General features: G+C 42.4%; 1 protein-coding gene and 1 long non-coding RNA gene across 4 annotated transcripts in view; one reads left to right on the forward strand and one right to left on the reverse strand.

Annotated features, from left to right (window-relative positions):
* LOC148521930 (uncharacterized) overlaps positions 1-23,884 on the forward strand; it is a 110,371-nt gene that overhangs the window by 46,761 nt on the left and 39,726 nt on the right. The gene's annotated exons all lie outside the window — the stretch shown is intronic.
* The window catches only part of GRM1 (glutamate metabotropic receptor 1), a 485,954-nt gene that overhangs the window by 34,131 nt on the left and 427,939 nt on the right, over positions 1-23,884 (reverse strand). For both annotated transcript variants that reach the window (XM_088474384.1, XM_088474385.1), the window contains exons 5-6: positions 8,075-8,321; positions 2,020-2,188 (exon numbers count right to left, since the gene is read on the reverse strand). In XM_088474384.1, the coding sequence (XP_088330510.1) occupies positions 2,020-2,188; positions 8,075-8,321 (416 nt within the window). The remainder of the gene's footprint in view (positions 1-2,019; positions 2,189-8,074; positions 8,322-23,884) is intronic.

Consider the following 23,884-nt stretch of genomic DNA (forward strand, 5'->3'; position numbering starts at 1 on the left):
AAAATAAATCTTAAAACAAAAGCATTTAGCTAAACTCTGGTTGAATCGGTAACTGCCTGCTAATAATTTATAGATTTCTATGACAGAAATACAATAGATTTATTATTTATTATTTACATTCACAAAGCCTTTCCAATAACTGTGCTTATTTGTTAGATAGAGTACTTGGTATAAATTGTGTACATTGCCTATTTATAAGCAATACAATAAAGGGGCCATTTATACTGTATCTGAAAGGTGCCTCAGATATTTTTTTTTCTAAGCGCAATTGTCTGTTTCAATCATAGTGTTTAGTGTAAACATCGACCTGTGGGCTAATTACTAAACACTTAATTGCTTTGAAGTATTCAATTACACAGTTTACCTTGGAACTGAGTAGGAGGATTTATTGGCAATACTTGCAGAAGAACGTTTCCTACTAAATTGATACATGCTATTTATGTGATATCTGCACCCGTAGTAGTGATAGGCAAATAAAGGAAAATTAGCATAATGTTTACAAAACATTCAAACTGGTATTTTCAAATTTTTCATGTGAACTACTTTGCTTCCTAGTATGCCCAGGTGTTCAGTAGCAGAAGACGACAGTTTAAAATAACCATGAAATGTGGATTTGGATAGAAAAAAAAAGTGCAATATCTATATTCAGCAGGAAGAAAAAATAAAATAAAATAATAAAGTAAGCATATAAAGACTTGTCCAGATTATGGAAGCTACTGTAATTCTGTATTTCTTGTATCAGCTTGTAACTTTAGGTGAGTACCAGTACCTTTATTCTGAGTACTGGTACCTTTATTCAAAGAAAACAAAACTCTGTAGGTATCTATTATTTGCATACAGAAATGTGATACGTGGTGGCAACATTAGGGGCATGATGACAAAAATAACCTCATCAAATGCCAAGCTCCACCCCCCTGATGATGTGAATTATGTCATGGAGCCATGTTTGCCTCTTCTTTTCATACAGTACATAGGGAAAGGAGGCAATGAATTATCTAGACTAGAGGTGAGCAAGTGTTTTGTTTCAACAAGAGTTTTATTTTGCGGAAAAAGAATTTGTAATTTTGAAAACAATTCTACAAAACAAGAAAAGTCTGACTATATGCTTGCAAACTATTACTACTATTCCTGCGTCTGTTACTACTGCTACTTTTATTACCAATACTATTATTTATCAATTTTGATGGAAATATTACTTTTTTTATATTTATTTGCTTGTTATAATCTAGCATTGCCTTTTTTAGGAGCAGAAGTTAATTGCGTTCTTTGGGGCTGATTCAGAGATGCACGCTATTCTGATATTTACGCAGTTGAGCGACTATTGGTTGACTGTACATGCGCCAAGGTACTTTTATGATGTCGCTCGCAGGGAGGATTTTCTCGCAAAGTGATTGACAGTCAGGGACCATTTGGGGAGGTAATGAGGAGTGGCGGCGAAAAACGCAGACATATCCCAACCATTTTTGGGTCGTGTCGTAGCCTGCATCTGCGATCCCATACCAGATACAGTGGCTCTGCTAGCTCAGTTCAGTCAGCCAATCTGCGTGACTATAAGGCTACTCAACTGGCCGATTATTGAATGGTCTGCTTGTACGCACTCACTTGGATCTGCGAAGTGGGTGTCTCAATACATTTCCAGCCAGCAACAGCATTAGCATATTTTCGCACAGCAGCTGCATGCTGGATCACAGCTGCGAATGCATTAGTGTACATCTCTGAAGGGTCTATTACTAAACAGTGTTAGGAGACAGAGTGAAAAGTGATAAGGTGCCAGCCAATCAGCTCCCAACTGTCATTTTTCAAACACAGCCTGTAAGATGACAGTTAGGAGCGGATTGGCTGGCACCTTATCACTTTTCACTCTATCTCCTAACACTGATTAGTAAATAGACCCCTGAATCAGGCACCTTATTAGGACCAAACCCTCTTAGGATTGTGCCTACAGGCTTAACTTACTAAAGTAGCAAACTGTATGAGAAGAGACACATCCCTATTTTGTAAAACAGAAAATAATCCTACCTTTATTTGTCCTTTTGAGCAAGGATCACTGCATACAGATCGAACCATTCCACTCTTATTCATTTGAATCCTAAAGTCTTCAATATTTAAGTTTCCTTCATGCCATGTTCCTATAAGTACATAGTCATAGCTACTTGGCTCAATGAATTGAAGATTCATGATGTCATATCTAAAGTTAAAAAGAAATTTTTTTTCATGTAGAGTTTCTCAATTTGCTTCCTCTCAATGCATTTTATTTATTTACTATGTAACGTATTTAAAAATCAAGTACAAATACAAAATTAGAATATTTAATACAATTGGACAGCAGATGAATCATGGACAACTTGAAAAATGTATTCCGTGTTAATTTGTCCCTAGTGAATATTGCACAATATCAGTAGCAGTATTTAACTTCTCTACTTTTTATTCTATTTATTAGATGTACATAAGAAATTATGAATTACATTACTTTGTTAATTAACTTATTCAGTGTTTTAGGTGACCCCAAAACTTTGTTGCTCTTGGAAGCCATGCAGTTCCCCTAGTGTTAGCCCGCTTCCTTTCAACGGTAAGTTTGATAATTACGTGAAATGACTATTAAAAAGATTTGGATGATCCCTAACTGTTTGTAATTCTTCGGATACATGAAGCAGGTGTCCTCTCTAAGGCAGCATTAATAGAATATCTAGAATCTAGATCAATGTCAACTGTATATAGATCAATGTCAACTTTATATAGACGTTACTGGCTTTGCAGTTACTAATATATACTGTGTACACTGTACCTGTTAGGTAGGTGTTAGGGGGAATTTAAGGCCTTTGAATGTGAAGTTCTATAAAAAGTAGCATTTTTAAACACAAAACTAAATGATATAGGAAAACTCCTGCATCCACCAATTCACAATACACATATCCAAATTACAATATTGGGAATATTGCAGTTTTTAGCAAAATGTGTGCAAATGAACCCACTGAAAAAATGGACCACCACAAAGAGGGTGAACTGTGCAGAGCCACCATTCATAAAGCATTGCCCTAAACAAACCCCTCCCTGCAGTGGTACTGTAGTTGGTCTTAGTAGAGGGACCCCCACAATTCAGACTCCCAGACACCACATTTTAATAAAGACATGCCCAAAATGGGATGCGGTCAATATCCCGACCGTGGGGATTCCGTCACACAAAAAGACACTCGGCACTACCAAGTCACTTGGAGCTCCTGTGTTATGGTAGCGCGACTTGTAGCGCACAGAGGATAGATGTATGTGGACACCTCTGTATTAGTAACAACAATTCAGTAGTTAAAAATTTAATCTAACACAACAATCATCGTATATACACAGAAAACCAAAGGAGCTGTGGCTATTTTTGCGAATTAAAAAAAGGGGCAATCATTACACTATATAACAGTGTACATATGTAACAATGCATTTAGACATTTACATTTCTTCATTGCAGAAAAGGGAAAATTTGAACACTTAGAAATTAACTTGGTCAAGATGTCTGCATACTTTGACCTCCTTGGTCAATCTGGAGTCATTAGAATGATTGGGACACTTTTGCCTTTGGCATTCTTTCAAAATTGATGGAGCATGGTAATGGAGAGAAAGATACAACAATCTGTAGTTCCAAGGAACTGTGATGTCATCTGTCAAAGAATGCCATCGGGTCTCAAGTCTTTGCACAGCACTTTCAAGTTCACTTAAGAGGCCATCATGTCAATTTGTTCTCACTTCACTACCTGTTTACTGTTTCCTTTTGGTCGAAATTACCATTCTCCTGGATGTATAGCCTGTAGAGTTTCATTTCACATTCTCAGGATAAACAGGACCAAAATGGCTAGAATGGTCTGCCCTCTGAATGATCTTGGAAGTTCCCATTCTAGCCAGGTGACTTCTACTGTAGTTCCCCTTGGTGATTAATGTAAGCCAATGCAGTTGTGTTGTCTTACCAGCTCCTTAAGGTCTTCTTCTTAGAAAAGTATGCACCCATTTGAGAGCATTTAGCATCCAGCTCCAGAACAATGGAAGAAGAGATTAATAACAGAACCAGAGATCCTCATAAGGATAGGCTCACAGCTCCCCAACCCTAAAGGCTGACATTCATGCTGACTACTGTCCAGTTCCATATGGAATAAGGATACCCCCTGATTCTTTAGTTTAGATTTAACCACCAAATATCGTGTCTTGTTGGACAGACACAAGTTTTGTGATGTCAGAAGAGGATTTGACTTGGATAATCTGGCAAGGATGTCAAGATGGAAGAGAATGAAAGACGGAAAAGTGCACAGCTTCAAAACAAGAAACCATTCTATCAAGGAGTTTTATGCACTGGAGTATGGAAAACAGTTTGAGACATAAGATGGCTTTGATTTGGGTCCAGACTCTCTGATTTTTCTCTAGTGGTAGAAATACAGTTTTACAATTGTATCAAATAATAGACCTGGAAAACCATCTTCTGTGAAGGAACTAAACTGATAATTTTGTATTTTATTACTCAACCTTGAGACTAAAGGTTCTTCCTGATTTTGAGAAGCATGAGGAGTACAGCCAAACTGGTATTTAAGATGTGGTCAAGATATGGACTGTCCATCACACCTTTGGATTGCAAGATAGCCATCATGACTAACATTACCGTGGTGAAAACCCTAGGAGCTCAAACCAATCCAAATATAAGTGCTCACAACTGGAATGTTCTTTCTCCACCTCAAAGCAGAGAAGCTTGTGATGACCCTCCCATATAGGGATACAAAGCTATTCACCCTGCTAAGTAGAAACTGACGGAATGGATTCCCTGTGGAATTTTACCATTTTTAGATGAAAATGTAAGCCTTCTAGATTTAAAATGGGCCTGAATCTCATGTATGGCTATTGCACAAGAAAACAATGTTAATAATAACTTTGAATTATTTGTTTTATGGGAACTTAGATAGCCACCCAGACAGCCTATAACATCCGACTTTGTTTTCTGACGGGATTGGGGTGCAGCAAGATCTAGAATATTCTGGTAACGATCATTATAACCCATACACTCAAAGTAGACCTGGTTATACCTGTAGGTTTTATACCTGGACATTTGTCTGACCCTGTCTGCCTACTTCTTTGTAGATCTCCCTTTATGGCGCATACAAGTCCATAGATAGCTGTACTGGACCATGGTACTATCAGGGGACGTAGCCTAATGTAAGGAGGTGTGGTGGGTGGCAGACCTGGGGGGCAGCCCCAGGACAATTAGTACTCACTTCCCCCCTCTCAGCATTCCTGGGTGCATACACAAAATTGCATGAAGCTGACACATCTGCTTGCTACTGGAGAGGTAGGAAGGGAACTGAAGTTCTAACGTAGACTGAGTGCAGTGAGGATGTTTTCACATAACTGACTAGAAAGCCCGGCACAGAGTTGCATATATTCCTGTGAAAAAACTGCATTAATTGTGGGTGACTGAGGGCAGGTATTTTTGTGCGCATGTTTTAGCAATTCTTTTTTTGTACACAAGGGGCCTGATTAATAGATTATGTTATATGCCACCGCTGCAGCGTCTCAGTACACAGCTACTGTGCAAAAAAATATAAAATGTCATAGACGCTGGGGAACGCATTGGGACACCCACCTGCGGTTTTCCAAATCCAAGTGCCTGCATAAAAAGATGCAGCACCAGTCACAGTTCCTTCAAAAATTGGGCGTCTGAGTAGCCCTAAGGACTTGCAGAATGGCCGCGAATACTGAGACACCAGACTCATGTTTATTGCATACGGGATTGCAGATGCTGGATGTTACATGTTCCCGAAACGGTTGCAGCATGCCTCTGTTTTTTGCCGCCACTCCCTGTTACCTCTGTCAAACTGAGGGTTGACTATCAATCACACTGCTCGTAAATAGTTGTTGCAAGTGACTACGGTTTATGTACCTTGACGAAAGCACAGTGCGACTTCGACACTTGCGCAGTTTACCGATAATCACTCAACTCTGTAAATATCGGCATAGCGTATATCTCTGAATCAGGCCCAAGGTAAAGAGTTATACCTGTTATATTATACAGCATTTTTAGGTGCTATTGAAACCTAGTAGAGAATATGTATATTACAATCAAAACAAATGGTTAAAGAATTTAGTAGGTGTAAGTGTATGTAAGTTATGCCTGAGGTAAACCAGGAGCATAAACTACGGGAGCTGACCTGCGCTGTATTTCTGTGCATACTTTGTTAGCGTCATTTCATTTATGGCTACAATATGTAGCCATCTCAGCATGAGGGCCGGAATCTTCAACTTCATTGTCATAGTAAACTAATCACTGTATGAGTATACTGATATACACTACAGCTTATTAATTTCAATACACCCCGAGTTTCGTAATTTTCTCTGTAAAGGATGAACTTGATATGAATTTTGCACAGAAATGAGACCATCTTCTGTGACTTGCGAGTGTGGCAATCCTATCTGTGATGGCACGCCCCCTAAACGAGAGGCCACGGGTCCTAATTTTGGGCCCGTGGCTGTGCTGTGCGCAAAGGTCCCTCTTCCTGAGATAAAGAAGATGAAAACTGCCGGATAATGTCTGATCCCTGAAAATAAACAAATAATGCCCGCAAAGTACAGTACATGCCCAATGTTGTTTTGAAAATGATTCGTCAACACATACACAGAGGAAGAATTCCAGTGTTCACCTTGTATTGTGATATTGTGAACACTTGTGAAAATGTGTAAAGTGGTCTTGTAAATGGCTCCCAGGAAAGAGTTATCAAATTAAAAGCCAAGGTCACTTTAAGAAATGCAGGGCATAGTTTGTGTGAAATTGTGAGCCTGAGGAATGTTTCTCTTGGTGACATGCAGTGCACCCTCAAGAGATACGCCAGAAACCACAGTGTACATAATCGCAGACGACCTAGAAAACCTCGAGTGACCACAATTCAGGAGTGTGTTCCAAGTGGGACATATTCCAAACAGCTTGTCAGATCGGTGCTGCTCTGATGGAAATGTGGAAGAAAAGCATGGCGTGTCAATCGTGGCTGTCAAACCCCGCCTTGCAGGTGATAGCTTCAAGTGATGTGTTGCAGCCTGAAAACCATTAGGCCCATAAATAAAAAGAACAGGCTATTGTGGGCAAAAAAGCACAGGAGCTGGACCACTAATCAGTGGAAGAAATTTCTTTTCATAGACAAATCGAAGTTTGAGGTGTTTGGGACCAACAGGTGCAAGTTCGTTTGTCGTGCAACAAACAAGCGCTTGCTTCCAGCTTGCATTCAGCCCACAGTCAAGCATGGAGGAGGTTCCATTATGGTCTGAGGATGAGGTGGTTTGGTTGGTGACTCTGTAAAAATCAAACCATGGACTACAATTGCTACCACAACATGCTGGTGCACCATGCTATCTCTTTCGGCACCTGCCTTATTGGTCGTGGTTTTACACTAGAACAAGATAACGTCCCAAAACATACTTCATCTTTGCTAAAAGTATGTTCAGTCACAATAATGACAAGAGGTGCTGGAGAACATGGTTTGGCCACCCCAGAGTCCTGATTGCAATCCAATTGAACTCCTTTGGGATCATCTGTGTTACAAGTGTGTGACAGGTGTGTTCGAGATGTGCAAGTAACGAGCCTTTGAGAGTTGCTACAAGACAAGTGGGCTGCAATCGCAGCTGAAACTTTAGACAAGTTGAGGAGCTGAATCTTTAGACAAGTTGACCGACAGAATGCCCCACGTTTGCACTGCTGTGAACGCCGCTAGGGGTGGATACTTTGATGAGAGAAAAATTTAAGGAAATCAAAACTTAATTTATTTATAAACAATGTGTATGAGTACAAAACATGTTTATTTGGCAAAATAAATAAATGTTTGTCTCAAGCTAGCTTCTTTTGTTCATTACTTTCTGAAAAATTGATGATTTGGCTGATGAATTGAAATGAATGAGCTGTAGTGTATGCTTATTTTCCAAATGGTGTAGCTGACAACCTAAACAACACCCACACCTAACAAGTTAAATGTGTTATTTCATGCTGTGATGCTTTTACACTGCTTAACAGCTTTTTATGTTATAAAATTACAAGATGTTATGTTTACTTAGGCAAGACTCTTACCGTCCTGGGGCATCTCCTTTATCATCAAACCAAATATCTTCCCCGGAAATGCCCACAAATGAGCTCTTTATAACGAATTCAAGCAGTTTGCTACCATCAATAGGCTTCATTGCATCACACAGGCCAACATATCCTGGGCACAAGGCTGTATGCATGTCATGTAGACCATGAGCCATTGCATAGATGGCATTAATGACAAATCCCATTTTACTATCCTGTACATAGTTTTCTTCTAAACTTTCATTGCCTGAAATAAAATGCAAATGAAGAAATAATTTTACAATAAATGTAGTTAACTAAACAACATGTACAGTAGTGTATGAAAAACAGTTCATTGTCCATATAACATTACACAGCTGACAATATTCTGGCCGTCCAACAAAAAGCTTTTTCCACTTATTTTTGTAATAACCTTTTAACATAACATTTTAATTCCACAAATTGGAGTCAATTATTTTTGTGGTTCACCAATAGATGAGAATATTCCCCTAATAAGTAATTTTAAAAAAATTACTCAATTTTATAAATAACATATCTGTTTATTTTTTTAAAGGAAAGTTATCACTTAAATGATATGATGCAATGCAGCTCATAAATGAGATTGCTAAGAAAACATTTTATCATCTCATGTAACATTATAGGTCTAATTATGAGTTGGAAGCAAAGCAAGAAAGCCAATAACTTTGCTCCTTGGCAAACCATGTAAAATGTGCAGAGACATTTAGATTTGGAAGTAGTGTGTCTAAACTCAGACCTAAATTGCAGTGTAAAAATAAAGCTGTCCAGCATTTGTGGACTACATGCAAAAGCAGCCATAATTTACTCTGCATGAAAAATGTACAGTATTTGCAATATGGTTTTCCAGGTGTAAAGTTATACCCCTCTTACATTGCATTGCCGGGTCGCACCCGAGATTTTGTTCATGTGTCCATCCCGGGTGCGACCAGGCTGAGACCCCTTTCAGACTGGTGGCCCAACCTGGCTTATTCCGGGGACGATGACGTCACCGCCATCACGTGCTGAGCCGGCACTATGAGATGAGATCGCCGACTCTTCCTATACTATCGATGCGATCCGGGATACCCATTCACATTGCATTGTGAGCTGGGTTGAACCCGTGTTCAACAGTGATGAGCGGTTCGGATTCTGAGGAATCAGGTGGAATCCGAGTCCATCCGAACGCAAGTTCGGGTGTTCCCGCCTGACTCGGATTCCACCTCGAGGCCGAACGTCACCCCAGCGGCGTTGGATTCTCGCGAGAGCCGGGTGACGTTCGGCCTCTATAATGTCGGCGCCATTTCGCGTGATTGTATCAGACGGAACAGTCACAGTTAGTTAGTGATAGAGAGGGGAAAAGTGAGACTAGAGTTAGATTACAGTTAGAGAGAGTAGTTCTTGCCACTGTGTGCTCCGTGACTGGGCTTAGCCCACTGTGTGTGTATTATACAAGCTCCGTGACTGGACTTAGCCCACTGTGTGTATTATACAGGATCCGTGACTGGACTTAGCCCACTGTGTGTATTATACAAGCTCTGTGACTGGACTTAGCCCACTGTGTGTATTTATAATATTATACAAGCTCCGTGACTGGACTTAGGCCCTGATTCAGAGCCGGACGCTCTGACCAGAGCGCTCGCTCTGAATCAGGGCCGTCCTATTTAAATTTGGGTTACCACCCACAGCTTATGTGAGCGTCCATGTTGATGGTCGCGATGGTCAAGACCATCGCGACCATCGGGCTTGCGATGAGACCCTGCGGTAGGGTCTCGCTGCCGCAAGCCCAGGAGTGATTTTGGCTCTATCAGAGCCAAAATCACTCACACTGACATCACTAGTGATGTCACTAGTGTTGTCAGTGGGGCCGGCCCCAGACGGTAGGCGTTCCCATGGGAACGCCTCCGTCTGGCAGCCACGTCCCCGGCACGCCCACCAAAGGGGGCGTGCTGTCAATCTCCACTGACAGCACGCCCCCTTTGGTGCGAGACCCGGGCTGTCGCTATCCGGGTCTCGCACATGCGCACGACGGAGCTCCCTCCATCGTGCACATGCGCATTTGGGTACCATCGACCCGCTTGCGAGCGTCCTGCACTCGCGAGTGGGTCTGAATGAGCTCCTTAGCCCACTGTGTGTATTATACAGGCTCCATGACTAGACTTAGCCCACTGTGTGTATTATACAAGCTCCGTGACTGGGCTTAGCCCACTGTGTGTATAATACAAGCTCCGTGACTGGGCTTAGCCCACTGTGTGTATTATACAGGCTCCGTGACTGGGCTTAGCCCACTGTGTGTATTATACAAGATCCGTGACTGGACTTAGCCCACCGTGTGTATTATACAAGCTCCGTGACTGGACTTAGCCCACTGTGTGTATTATACAAGCTCCGTGACTGGACTTAGCCCACTGTGTGTATTATACAAGATCTGTGACTGGACTTAGCCCACTGTGTGTATTATGCAAGCTCCGTGACTGGACTTAGTCCACTGTGTGTATTATACAAGCTCCATGACTGGACTTAGTCCACTGTGTGTATTATACAAGCTCCGTGACAGGGCATAAGCCCAGTGAGTGTATTATACAAGCTCCGTGAAAGGGCATAAGCCCACTGTGTCTATTATACAAGCTCCGTGACAGGGCATAAGCCCAGTGAGTGCATACAAGCTCCATGAAGGGGCATAGCCCACTGTGTCTATTATACAACTCCGTGAAAGGGCATAAGCCCACTGAGTGTATTATACAAGCTCCGTGACAGGGCATAAGCCCAGTGAGTGCATACAAGCTCCGTGAAAGGGCATAGTCCACTGTGTCTATTCTACAAGCTCTGTGAAAGGGCATAAGCCCACTGAGTGTATTATAAAAGCTCCGTGACAGGGCATAGCCCACTGTGTGTATACAAGCTCCGTGACTCCAGTTCATAGTGATAAATTAATATGGATCACGAGAATGAACCGAGAGGAGAGCAGAAACAACAAGCAAATTCTAGCATTGCAGCGGCTGGAAGTCCATCACTTTCATCTAAAGCTGATGCTCAAGGGCGTAGAGGCTTTAAAAACATAGGGAACCTGAAATCAAAAAATGTAGATTTCACAGGGGTAAAGACAAAAAGAAAACCTCTAAAGACTACTACTATTGCAGAAAAACAGAAAATTGGCAACATACCATTCACCACACGTAGCGGCAAGGAAAGACTCAGGCTTTGCCCTTTATTTCTGAGTGGTGGTTCTGCAACTGTCAGTGAGGCATATTGTGCCTCTCATAACGATAAAAGACCTTTTCAATCAGACTATAGAAGTGTGAAAAAATGTAAAACCAATAAGGCAGTAGATCAAACTGTGTTTTTTGAAACACAAATGTCAGAAATCCCTGAGGAGAGTCTAAGTGGGTCCACGAGTGGCATTGCTATGTGTAAGCCTGACCTTTCAGAGAAGCCGCCCTCCACAGTTTCTTTTCCATCTGTAGTTGTGGGGATGAGCAGTATTGCTGAGGACATAGAAATTGAGGATACAACCCTGGAATTGCAAGAGGATATTATATGTGCAGCTGACCTTGGCACTAATGAGGATGTTGAGGATGAGGATATTATTTGTATAAGTCAGGCACCAGTGGAAGCAGCTCTTGGCCAAGATAATAAGGCCATTGCTATGCCTGGGCATAGAACCAACAAATCCACATCTTTTGTGTGGAATTACTTTTACCCAAACCCTGACAACGTTTGTCAAGCCATTTGTAGCCTCTGTGAGACCACAGTTAGTAGAGGTAGGGACGTTAAGCATCTAGGAACCTCTACGCTATTACATCATCTGCAGCGAGCTCATGACAGGTGTTTGATAACAGAAACTACTGCTAAAAAAATAACAACACGCAGTCCAGCATTAGCTAGATGCCTTCTCTCTACTAAATCCCAGCACCTGCAATCTCCGCCGACAACACCTTCCTCCTCAATATCCTCAGGAATGATCAGTGGTAGTACAACATCCAATTTGTTAATGCTAAGTCACGGTGACTCCTCCAATTTCCAGGACACCTCAGAAGAAACTGAATCTTTGAGTGCTAGGCCTGCTGCTGCTGCTGGTGGATCTTCATCCCAGAAGTGGACCAAGAAGACTACTAGTAGTATACCAAAAAAACAATTGACTGTTAAAGAATCTCTTGCAAGGGGAAGCAAGTATGACAGCTCTCAACCTGTCGTACAGCGGATCACTGACGCCATGACAGCTATGCTAATATTAGATCTGCGTCCAATATCCGCAATTAATGCAGTGGGATTTACACAGTTAATTGAGGTTATGTGTCCCCGGTACCAAATTCCATCTCGGTTTCATTTTACCCGAAAAGCCATTCCTCGGCTGTACCAGGACGTTAAACAGAACCTAATTATTGGCCTGCAAAATGCCATTGTACCCACTATCCACTTAACCACAGATATGTGAACAAGCGGTAGTGGACAAACTAAAGATTACACGACTGTGACGGCCACTGGGTGGGTGAATCACCTTCAGCAGCAGCAGTATCTAACAAACAACACCAGCTCATTCAGAGGCAGGCAACTCTGTGCATCACCGGATTCAATAAGAGGCATACCGCTGACAACCTCTTAGAAAAACTAAGAGATGTCATAGAAACATGGCTTACCCCACTTGGACTCTACTCAGGATTTGTGATTTCTGACAACGCTACAAATATAGTGAAAGCATTACAGCTGGGTGAATTCCAACACATCACCTGTTTTTTTCACACAATAAACTTAGTGGTGGAGGGTTTTTTAAAAAATTACAGGGGCGTGCAGGAGATGCTGTCTGTGGCCCGAAAAATTTCAGGACATTTTCGGCATTCAGCAACAGCATGCAGGTGATTGCAGCACCTGCAAGAGCAGTTTAATTTGCCCTGCCATCAACTGAAGCAAGAAGTGGTAATGAGGTGGAACTCAACACTGTATATTCTTCAGCGGATGGAGGAGCAGCAAAAAGCCATCCATAGCTATACGACAAGCCATGACATTGGGAGAGGAGGGGGAATGTACCTTAGCCCAGCACAGTGGAGAGTACTTTCTGTCTTGTGCAAGGTGCTCAAACCATTTGAAGTTGCCACTTGTGATGTGAGTGCTGACACTGCTAGCTTGAGTAAGGTGATTCCCCTGATTTCGCTTTTGGAAAAGCAGCTGGAGAAATTGAAGGATGAGATTAAACAAAGTGATTCCGCAAAGTATGCTGGACTGATAGATCAAGTCCTTTGTTCACTTCGCCAGGATCCACGGGTGGCCAAGATCTTGAAATCTGATCATTATATTTTAGCAACTATGCTTTATCCTAGTCGTATGCTGTGTCTTTTTTTACAACTGACCCAGATCTTAAAAGAACCAAAGCGCTCCTGGTGAGCTAGTTGGCAGCTGAAGTGACACATGGCACTACGATGACGTCTCCTCCTACGGTTTCTCCAGCAGCAGCCAGAAAAAAAAATCACCTTTTCCAAAAGACCCAGTGGTGATGCAGATAAGTCAAATCTACATTTTGATATCTGGTCGGGTCTAAAAGATTTGCCCAACACCAGTGACACCTCTACCGTAACTCCATCTAATACGATTACCATCCAAAGAATGGTGGAGGATCATTTTCAGGACACCGTACACGTAGACATGTCACAGAGTCCATTCGACTATTGGAAGAAAAAAAAGGCAATTTGGAGACCCTTGTATTAACTGGCTTTGCAATACTTAAGCTGCCCACCCTCCAGTGTGTACTCGGAGAGAGTTTTCAGAACAGCCGGGAACCTTGTGAGCGAACGACGAAGGAGGCTACTTCCACAAAATGTAGAAAAAATTATGTTCATTAAAATGAACTGGAAATTTCATGAGGAAAACCTTTCCCACCAATCACGTCACAGTACAGATACTTCTGTAATGGTGGATTCCAGCGGGGATGAACTGATATTGTGTGAGGAATCGGATGATGTACACACTGATGAGGGTGAGGATGGCAATGATGGTAACATCATGCCACTGTAGACCTGTTGCCTTTAGTAGATTGGAAGATTTTTTTGTGGGGGTCCAAACAAACCAAGCACTTCAGCCACAAAGTGGCAGTACCTGTCGCTGAAATGCTTGGTTTGTTAAAGTGTGCATGTCCTTTTTAAGATCCAACATAAGGGTGGGTGGGAGGGCCCAAGGACAATTCCATCTAGCACTACCTTTCATTTCTGCCACTGCTGTGTGGCATAGTTTCATAGATGTTCTTTAAACTGTGGTGTCTGTGCCACTGCGCCGCTGCTCTGACGCTTGGTAACCAGTCAGCTCACTGCAACCCTTGGCCAATAATGGTGAAAACAATAATTTAAGCTGTGAGGTGGTCTAAATTGACTGTAAATGACTGGAAATTAATGTTATTGAGGTAAATAACACTCTAGGAAGAAAAAAAAGCCCAATTTATGTCATTTTAGATTTTTTGCGAATTTTGGCAAAAAATGCAAATCCAAATCCAAAGCCAGTCACCGCAGTTTGACAAATCCAAATCCAAAGCCGGACGACTAATTAGAACCAAATCCAAATCCAAATCTGGCAAAAATGGTCCGGCGCACATCCCTAGTGTTCAACACTGCTCATGACCAGGGTTGAAATGCCAGGTTATTTCAACCTGGCCCTTTCACACTGCACAGTAACCCGGGTTGCTTTGCGTTCACGTTCAATAGCCTGGGTTATTGCTTGTAGTGTGAAAGGGGTATAACTTGCTGTTTTTTTGTTTGGTCCCAACTAAGAATCAACCACTATATGCAGTGCCATTAACTATTATGTACTCTGCCAATTCAGCTTTTATTTGTATAGCTGCCTATCAAATGGGTTTCACTGGCCCGATAGCTTGCCCTACATTATTTTTCTGGTTAGCCGACAAATGTACTTTAAGAATGGGCACAAAAATATATTTATTTTTTGCCTTTGCTCCTTTTATACAAAATTATCTTTATAATCAAACATAACATAAATTGAAGAATTTAAGCAGAACTTATCAACAAGATATTATCTATATATTTCAACTCTTGTTTCATATAACAAAAAATCATGTGGGCTAAGTAGATGGTAATAATTTTGTAATATCTTTGCTTAGTGGCATGCTTTATTTTTTATTTAAAATGAATAAACATTGGCATGCTTGCAAATTCTCAAAACATAAAGAGACATGAATGGTTTATGATCAGAATGCCCAAGAGCCTTAAGAAATACACAAAATCTGGGTTTATGGAATGCTTCTGGAAATATATGGATGGAATCTGTGGAGGGCAAGTAATTGATCCCCAGACTGGTAGATAACCACACACAGAGACACATGTTTGTAACTTTAGATATTACTGCTCCCACAGGCTGCATAGCCGGAGGCTGCCATAGTCTGTGTTAAGATTCAAAGTGTTCTGATTATAAGTGTAAATACAATTTGATAACTAAGTCGGAGTTACGCCGCAGATCTTATTTGTCATATGCGCACCATGCAAAGACTGATGTGACTTCTTCTCTGCATTCCACAGGTAAATTACAACTACTGCTCCCATCATATGCTGTTTTAGTGATTGCCTCAGCACAGTTTTGAAAATTTATACTGGGTAAATTACAACTACTGCTCCCATCAGATGCTGTTTTAGTGATTGCCTCAGCACAGTTTTGAAAATTTATACTGGGTAAATTACAACTACTGCTCCCATCAGATGCTGTTTTAGTGATTGCCTCAGCACAGTTTTGAAAATTTATACTGGGTAAATTACAACTACTGCTCCCATCAGATGCTGTTTTAGTGATTGCCTCAGCACAGTTTTGAAAATTTATACTGGGTAAATTACAACTACTGCTCCCATCAGATGCTGTTTTAGTGATTGCCTCAGCACAGTTTTGAAAATTTATACTGGGTAAATTACAACTACTGCTCCCATCAGATGCTGTTTTAGTGATTGCCTCAGCACAGTTTTGAAAATTTATACTGGGTAAATTACAACTACTGCTCCCATCAGATGCTGTTTTAGTGATTGCCTCAGCACAGTTTTGAAAATTTATACTGGGTAAATTACAACTACTGCTCCCATCAGATGCTGTTTTAGTGATTGCCTCAGCACAGTTTTGAAAATTTATACTGGGTAAATTACAACTACTGCTCCCATCAGATGCTGTTTTAGTGATTGCCTCAGCACAGTTTTGAAAATTTATACTGGGTAAATTACAACTACTGCTCCCATCAGATGCTGTTTTAGTGATTGCCTCAGCACAGTTTTGAAAATTTATACTGGGTAAATTACAACTACTGCTCCCATCAGATGCTGTTTTAGTGATTGCCTCAGCACAGTTTTGAAAATTTATACTGGGTAAATTACAACTACTGCTCCCATCAGATGCTATTTTAGTGATTGCCTCAGCACAGTTTTGAAAATTTATACTGGGTAAATTACAACTACTGCTCCCATCAGATGCTGTTTTAGTGATTGCCTCAGCACAGTTTTGAAAATTTATACTGGGTAAATTACAACTACTGCTCCCATCAGATGCTGTTTTAGTGATTGCCTCAGCACAGTTTTGAAAATTTATACTGGGTAAATTACAACTACTGCTCCCATCAGATGCTGTTTTAGTGATTGCCTCAGCACAGTTTTGAAAATTTATACTGGGTAAATTACAACTACTGCTCCCATCAGATGCTGTTTTAGTGATTGCCTCAGCACAGTTTTGAAAATTTATACTGGGTAAATTACAACTACTGCTCCCATCAGATGCTGTTTTAGTGATTGCCTCAGCACAGTTTTGAAAATTTATACTGGGTAAATTACAACTACTGCTATACTAAGAGCAATTTATCTAAAGGAAGTTAGGAATGTATTGTGAATCTGTGTTGGCCTCCCCCTTCTCACAAATTGTTTATCTTAGACTTTATTGCATCCCAATTTAGTGTGTGTTAGAGCTTTTGGGGTGGGGTCCCAATCAGTGAGCACAGAGACACATGTTTGTAACTTTAGATATTACTGCTCCCACAGGCTGCATAGCCGGAGGCTGCCATAGTCTGTGTTAAGATTCAAAGTGTTCTGATTATAAGTGTAAATACAATTTGATAACTAAGTCGGAGTTACGCTGGAGGAAAACTGGAGGAAAACGAAACTCAAAACCAGAACACTTTCTGAACAACAAGAAGCAACATACTTATGTGAATGAACAAAATCAACATCTTCTGCTGTATCCAGGCAACTACTTACTGCACTCACTGCTTGGACACTGCAAGTGCTCCCCTGTCTGTGTACTGCTCTTGTTGATTGATCTTTGTTGATCAGAACACTTTGGACTGGATCAGCTCGGGTACATTGTAATTTTGTCCTCATTCATTTTGTATTGCCTTTTCCAATTGTGCCACATCTATCCACATTAATCATTTGTTTATAAACTAATTCCTGCACCCACTGCTCACATACCTCTCCTTTATATATCACTTTTGGAGCTGCGCTCATACATTAGCAGCACTGTTCTTTACATGTATTTTTGAACATTTAACAACTTTAATCCACACTGACTCTATATCTCTCTGTCTCTACATCACACAGCCTCCACATTACACTGTCTCTATATCACACTGACTCTATATCTCACAGCCTCCACTCCAGTTTACATCTCAATTATTACCTTGTCCACAGCATGAACACCCTTACTTCACACAACCCCCATATTCTATGTCCACATAATCCTCTACTTTATCCGTCCCTCTCTTCCCCCTCCTGTTTCCTTCACTTGCTGTTCTTCCTTTTTTTCTCTCATCAGTCTGCTTCCAACCCTCTGCTTCTTTCCCCCACCTCTCCTATACCTCCACTCTCAACCACCTCCCTCCATGGTCTTGTTACCCCACTACTAAGCCCCATTCCCTCCTCGTTCTGTCTGTCACCTCCAGGGCTGCCAAGAGAAATTCTGGGCCCGGGTACTGCAACATCCTGTGGGACCACATCATGTATGGCTGCACCCATTTGTGAGTGGGTCTAGCATGTGAGATGCACCCACTCACAGGAGCATGGCATAGCACCCAGCAGCTGGAACTAAAGTAGTCACTACTGTATTAGGATGGCGGGACAGTCCCATAATAGCTGAATTTCTTGTCAGGCTGTATATAGATGCTAAAATGTAACACACAAATTAAAGTGCTTCTACTTTACTTTGTACATCTCTCATGTAAATAACACAAACAATCTATTTTCTATCATAGAGATAGATGTATGAAGGACTTAATTTTTACATAACATCAGGTCGTCTTATACACACACATTCCGCAGCACATATCCATTCCTAACCCACTGCTCCATGCTCCTTCTTCACTATCTACCCCTCTGTGTCGCCCCTGTCTGTCTGCCCTTCCCCTTTAGAATGTAAGCTCTCACGAGCAGGGCCCTCATCCTCACGTGCTTCTCCTCCCCCTACTTATAGTATAATTTACTCCTAACTCCCTACAATGGCACCTACCACCTGGTTGCTCATGTCCTGCTGCTTGTGTTTTGCAGCTGAGTTTATAACCTTGTCCTTGTCCTGCATTGTTTTGTATTACTATTAACTGTTTTTCTTGTGTGCTCATTTATGTACTGTGTAAGGCGCTGCGGAACCTTTGTGGCGCCATATAAATAAAGGATAATAATAATAATAATAATCCAGGATGATGTTTTTCTGGGCATTCCCATGTGAATTCATTTGTACTGGTGTTGACAAATAGTTCCACGTACTGTAGAAACAAACAGCTTAAAAGTATTCTCTGAGAATATAGATAACAAAAAGGTTATCACCCAAATTCAGGTAATGGTCTTATATTCGTTGGAAATAGATGGATCTGCAGGGGACCCAATAACAATACCAAAGACTTGTATACAATTAGTCCAATGGAGCAAATAAGATATAACATGGCACAGATAGTAAACAAAATAAAGATATAAAGGTCCCAAAAGATCTGGAGTGTCATTGATTTACTGTAAGATGTATGTTTAAAAATCACAAGGGGTTGTAAAAATTCTGATTAAAATAAGGACTCTAAGCAATCAGGAATTATTTGTGTCGTTCTCTAGAGCCTTGGTGGCTAACCTTGACACTCCAGATGTTGTGGAACTACATATCCCAGCATGCACTGCTACCATTTTGCTATTAGGGCATGCTAAAACTGTGGCAAGGCATGCTGGGATATGTAGTTCCACAACATCTGGAGTGTCAAGGTTAGCCACCACTGCTCTAGAGGAACTTAAAGAAACTGAGATGCCTTATCATCAGCAGTATGTAACACAACAAAAACATTAGTAATAAATCATTTTTAAAGTGACTTGTGAGGATAAAATTCTAGTTTCTTGCAGACAAGTTAACCTGAAAGTAATCAATGCACATTCTGATTGGACTCATGCAAGTCATATACAGCAGGGATGGCCAGACTTTTGGATTTGATCTATACTTATAAAGCTAAAAACCTTTTGTAATCTACTAAGCCCAGAAAAATGGGTGTGGCCTTCAAAAAGGGGGCATCACCCCACAGTAGGGGGCATGGGGTCTGTCCTGCCAAATTCACACTTAGTGTCCCCAATTCAAATTATGCCACACAGTAGCACAATCTTATTCACAGTACACTGCACATAGTGCCCCTGATTCACATTACACCATATAGTAGTGTCCTTTATTCATGCCCCTTATACACATGGGACCTGATTCAGACCCGCTCACTGGGTCTGATGGGCGTGTTATTTTTTTTGGGCCATTCGCTAAGCTGTGGGAGACCTCCCACAGCTTGTACGAGTGGCCAGGAGGCCGTCGTGATTATCGCGACCATCGGCCTTGCGACGAGACCCTGTGGTAGGGTCTCGGCTACTGCAAGGCCGAGTGGACTTCCTGCTCTAATAGAAAGGGAATGCCTGCGTTTGTGCAGCCACCCCCCCTCCCCGCCTACAAAACGGGGAGAGCTGTCACTCACCATCGACAGCCGCCCCGTCTTGTAGTGAGCCCCGCAACGACTGAGCTGCAGTCACTGGACGGGGCTCGCGCACGCGCCTGCCGGACACGGCGCGTGCGCAGTGGGGCATAATCGAGCCGCTTGCAAGCGGCGCTTGCGAGTGGCTCTGAATGAGCTCCATAATGCCCACAGTAGTAGTTCCCCTTATACAATGTCCACTGTAGTAGTGACTCTTATGCAATGCCCCTAGTAGTAGTGCCCCTTATGCAATGCCTACTGTAGTAGTGTCCCTTATGCAATGCCCCCTGTAGTAGAGCACCATATGCAGTGCCCCCAGTAGTAGTGCCCCTTATGCAATGCCCCCAGTAGTAGTGCCTCTTATGCAGTACACCCCTGTAGTAGTGCCTCTTATGCAGTGCCCCCATAGTGCCCCTTATGCAGTGCCCCAGTATTAGTACCCCTTTTGTCATGTCCCCAGTAGTAGTGCCCCTTATGCAGTGCCCATTGCGTCCCTCATGCAGTGCTCCCAGTAGTGGTGCCCCTTATAAATAAAGACAAAGAGACGCACACACAACACTATACTTACCTGAATCCCCGCTCCTGTACTCGCCGCCATCCTACTGCTCCTCCTGCTCAGCACTATGGTAGAGATGTCATGACATCTCTCCCTTCACCCACTGCGGGAGCCAGAAGGCGGAGCTCAGTAGTGACCTCCAGCCTCTGGCTTCCGCTGCAGGGAAGGAAGGCATCGTCTCTCCAGCCCAGTGCCTCCCTGTGGTGCAGGGCCGGCTAAGCACATTGCGCCAGCCCTGGGTGCAGCAGCCAATAAGAATCTGTCTGACTATTTATTGGCTGCTTCTGGCTGCTCCTGGACAGAGGCATCACTTACCTCTGTGACACCCGGTGTGGCAGGACTTAAATGCTTTGCGCGCCATTGGTGCGTGCGCTTGAAAGGGGGCGTGACTTTGCAAAAGGGGTTGTGGCTTCATCTATGTGTGCCGTTGGGAGGCGTTAATGCCTCCCATTCTTGGCACACAGTGGGCTTCCCCAGCACTCCTGCAGTTGCTGCGGCAGCCCATAATCTCTCCCCTTCTTCTCTCCATGTCACGGTGACACCATCCGACGGGGTGACACCAAAATAGCAGAGCAGCTCTGCTATTTTGGTGTCACCACCTTGGATGGTGTCACCCAGTACGGCCCGCACCCCCCACGCCCCCCTAGTGACGCCAGTGCTCATGGACGTCCACTGCGATCGGCTGGTCACGTATCCACGGTCAACTGGTCGATTCCGATCAATGTTTTGGCCACCATGCTGTACAGCTTTAATGAGGTTATACACTGTGCCATCATTGGCTGATTTGGCAATCTTCTGTCCTGTAATATATGCTCACTGACCACAAATCTTTGAAATCTTGGTGGTAACTGACATGATGGTGTTTTCTAGTGTGAATACTAATGGTTAGAAAACGTGGTGCCCTAAGTATAGCATAAAAACATAATTATTCATATTTCATTTAATTACAATGGCCAACTTTTCCCAATTCCTCTTTGCAAATGTTGTCTCTAATATCTCAAAGTTGTCTTTTCATATCCACCATTTTCACAAATGCTACCATAGGGCCTGATTCAGAGCCGTTCGCTATTTGCGGTCGTTCGTTCAAAAACAAGGGGTGGCTATTCAAATGATCCGTTCGCAAATTGCAGTCTGTTCCCACCTCTAAGTCATACGCTCGTTTATTTGATAAAAACGCCCCCTGGCCGCACGCACCATACGTCATGTCCGCTATTTATTAGATTAATCGAGTACATCGTACAGCGTATGAACTGCTTGCTATTCTTGTGGTTGGTGTTTTCAACCGCTATTTTGCGAGCAGTTCTGAGTTAAAAGAAACCAAGTGACGTGGTCAATGACGCTGCTTTGTTAATTATGCACTCCCTTAAAACGGCCGTTTTGACCTTTAAGCACGCCTGCGTTCGGATCTCCACTCCCCGTTTTCAAGCACCTTCCCCTGTTACCACCCACATATGCCTCATTCTGTCACTCAAAATAGCAGGCCCTCGCTATATTGCGTACCAACGATTTTCGGCCGCATTGACTGGTTCGCGCATGCGTACTAAAAACCGTACGCATGCGCAGATGTGCGAACATCGCTCGGAACGAGCGTACTGCCGCTAGCGAGTGGCTCTGAATGAGGGCCATAGTCTCCCATGACAATTATTTCAATAAAATTCTATATGATCTCAGATGTCTAGTTATTCCCCTATCTATGACTGTTTACCTAAAAATTTACACTTGTGATGACAGAACAATTCAAAATTATTTTGTGAAATGTTGTCCAAATTTGGTTGCAAAAATGTTTCTCTGGTGGAATCTGGCCTAACGTGTCCTCAGTCAAACCTCAACTTCACCAGAATGAATTGACTGCCTTTGTCCTATTTATATTATTTTTTTGTTTTAATTTCAGTGAAGTCCAAGGTTACAAAGTGATATTCTGCAGCACGGGGTAGCAAATGCCGATCTCTTAGCTTATGCTCCTGGAACTTTGTACCCCTGAGAAAAGCCCTGTTACACCATGAAACTTGTTTCACACATAATTTCCCATATTTTTACAGCACCTATGCTCATCTCTATTTGCCATTATTCAGAGGTGTCCTAAGCCCCCCACCTCCTAATTAAATATTTCCCATAGACAGTGTTTGTAGCATATGGAAATGAGAAACAAAATGAAGCACAACGTGTGTTTAATATTTAATGCTATTTGTAATGGAACCTGTAATACACCCCCAAATATACATGCTGGAGCACCCCCACCCACACAAATGCACAGACACATACCCATGATGAAGGAATATATACATTTAAATATAGGGTAAAGTACTGTATACAGAATGAAAGAAAATGAATTATGTATTATACTACCTGTGCTACACTATGTTATAGTATGTGTAATATGCTGTATATAGAATCTTAGTTGGAGCTCTGACTTGGGTGCAATCTTGTCTGATATATGTGATATTGCCACTATGATGTATTTAAGTGCATATAATTATTTATTGGTACTGAATGAATGTATAGTAGAATATTTGTGTACGTGAGTGGAAGAAACCACTGGCGATCACTAGGGGGTGCGGGCTGCACTGGGTGACACCATCCGAGGGTTTTACGCCAAAATAGCAGAGCTGCTCTGCTGTTTTGGTGTCACCCCATTGGATGGTGTCATCGTTAAGCCAGGACACGGAGAGAGGCAGGGGAGACACTGTGGGCTGCCCCAGCAGCTGCAGGAGTGCTGGGGAAGCCAACTGTCTGCCGAGAACGGCACACACAAGGGGGTGTGTCTTCTCAGTGTGTGGCCATGCCCCTTCAATGAAGCTACGCCCCTTTTTCAGAGAGCGCACCTGCGGCATGCAAAAGAGCTCAGTTTATCCGCACTGGGTGTCACGCAGGTAAGTGACGCCTCTGGAAGGAACCTATATGTGCTGTGTGTGTTTGATTGTATGTCCCATGTCTAGGATATCTGATACGGTCTGAGTGTATATTATATATTGATGAATGCATCAATGCAGTTAATTCAGAACAGAAAATGAAATGTATTCTTTGGGTTAAACAGTACTACCTTTTTAGTGGTTATATAATGAGATTAATGATAAATAGTACTTAAATGGTCATTAACATATTTCCCTCACTATTAGCACCTCAGTGCACTTATGGCCTGATTCAGACCCGCACGCGCAGCCTCCGGTGTACGCATGCGCGAGTCCCAGCGAGCCACAGCAGCTCCGTCGCTCCGGGGCTCCCAACAAGACGGAGCGGCTGTCGATGTTGATTGACAACTTGCCCCATTTTGTAGGCGGGGAGGGGGGTCACTACACAAATGCAGGCATTCCCTTAGGAACTC

Source organism: Taudactylus pleione, unplaced genomic scaffold (assembly GCF_031769625.1).
Source record: "Taudactylus pleione unplaced genomic scaffold, aTauple2 ptg000154l, whole genome shotgun sequence".
Lineage (NCBI taxonomy): Eukaryota > Metazoa > Chordata > Amphibia > Anura > Myobatrachidae > Taudactylus > Taudactylus pleione.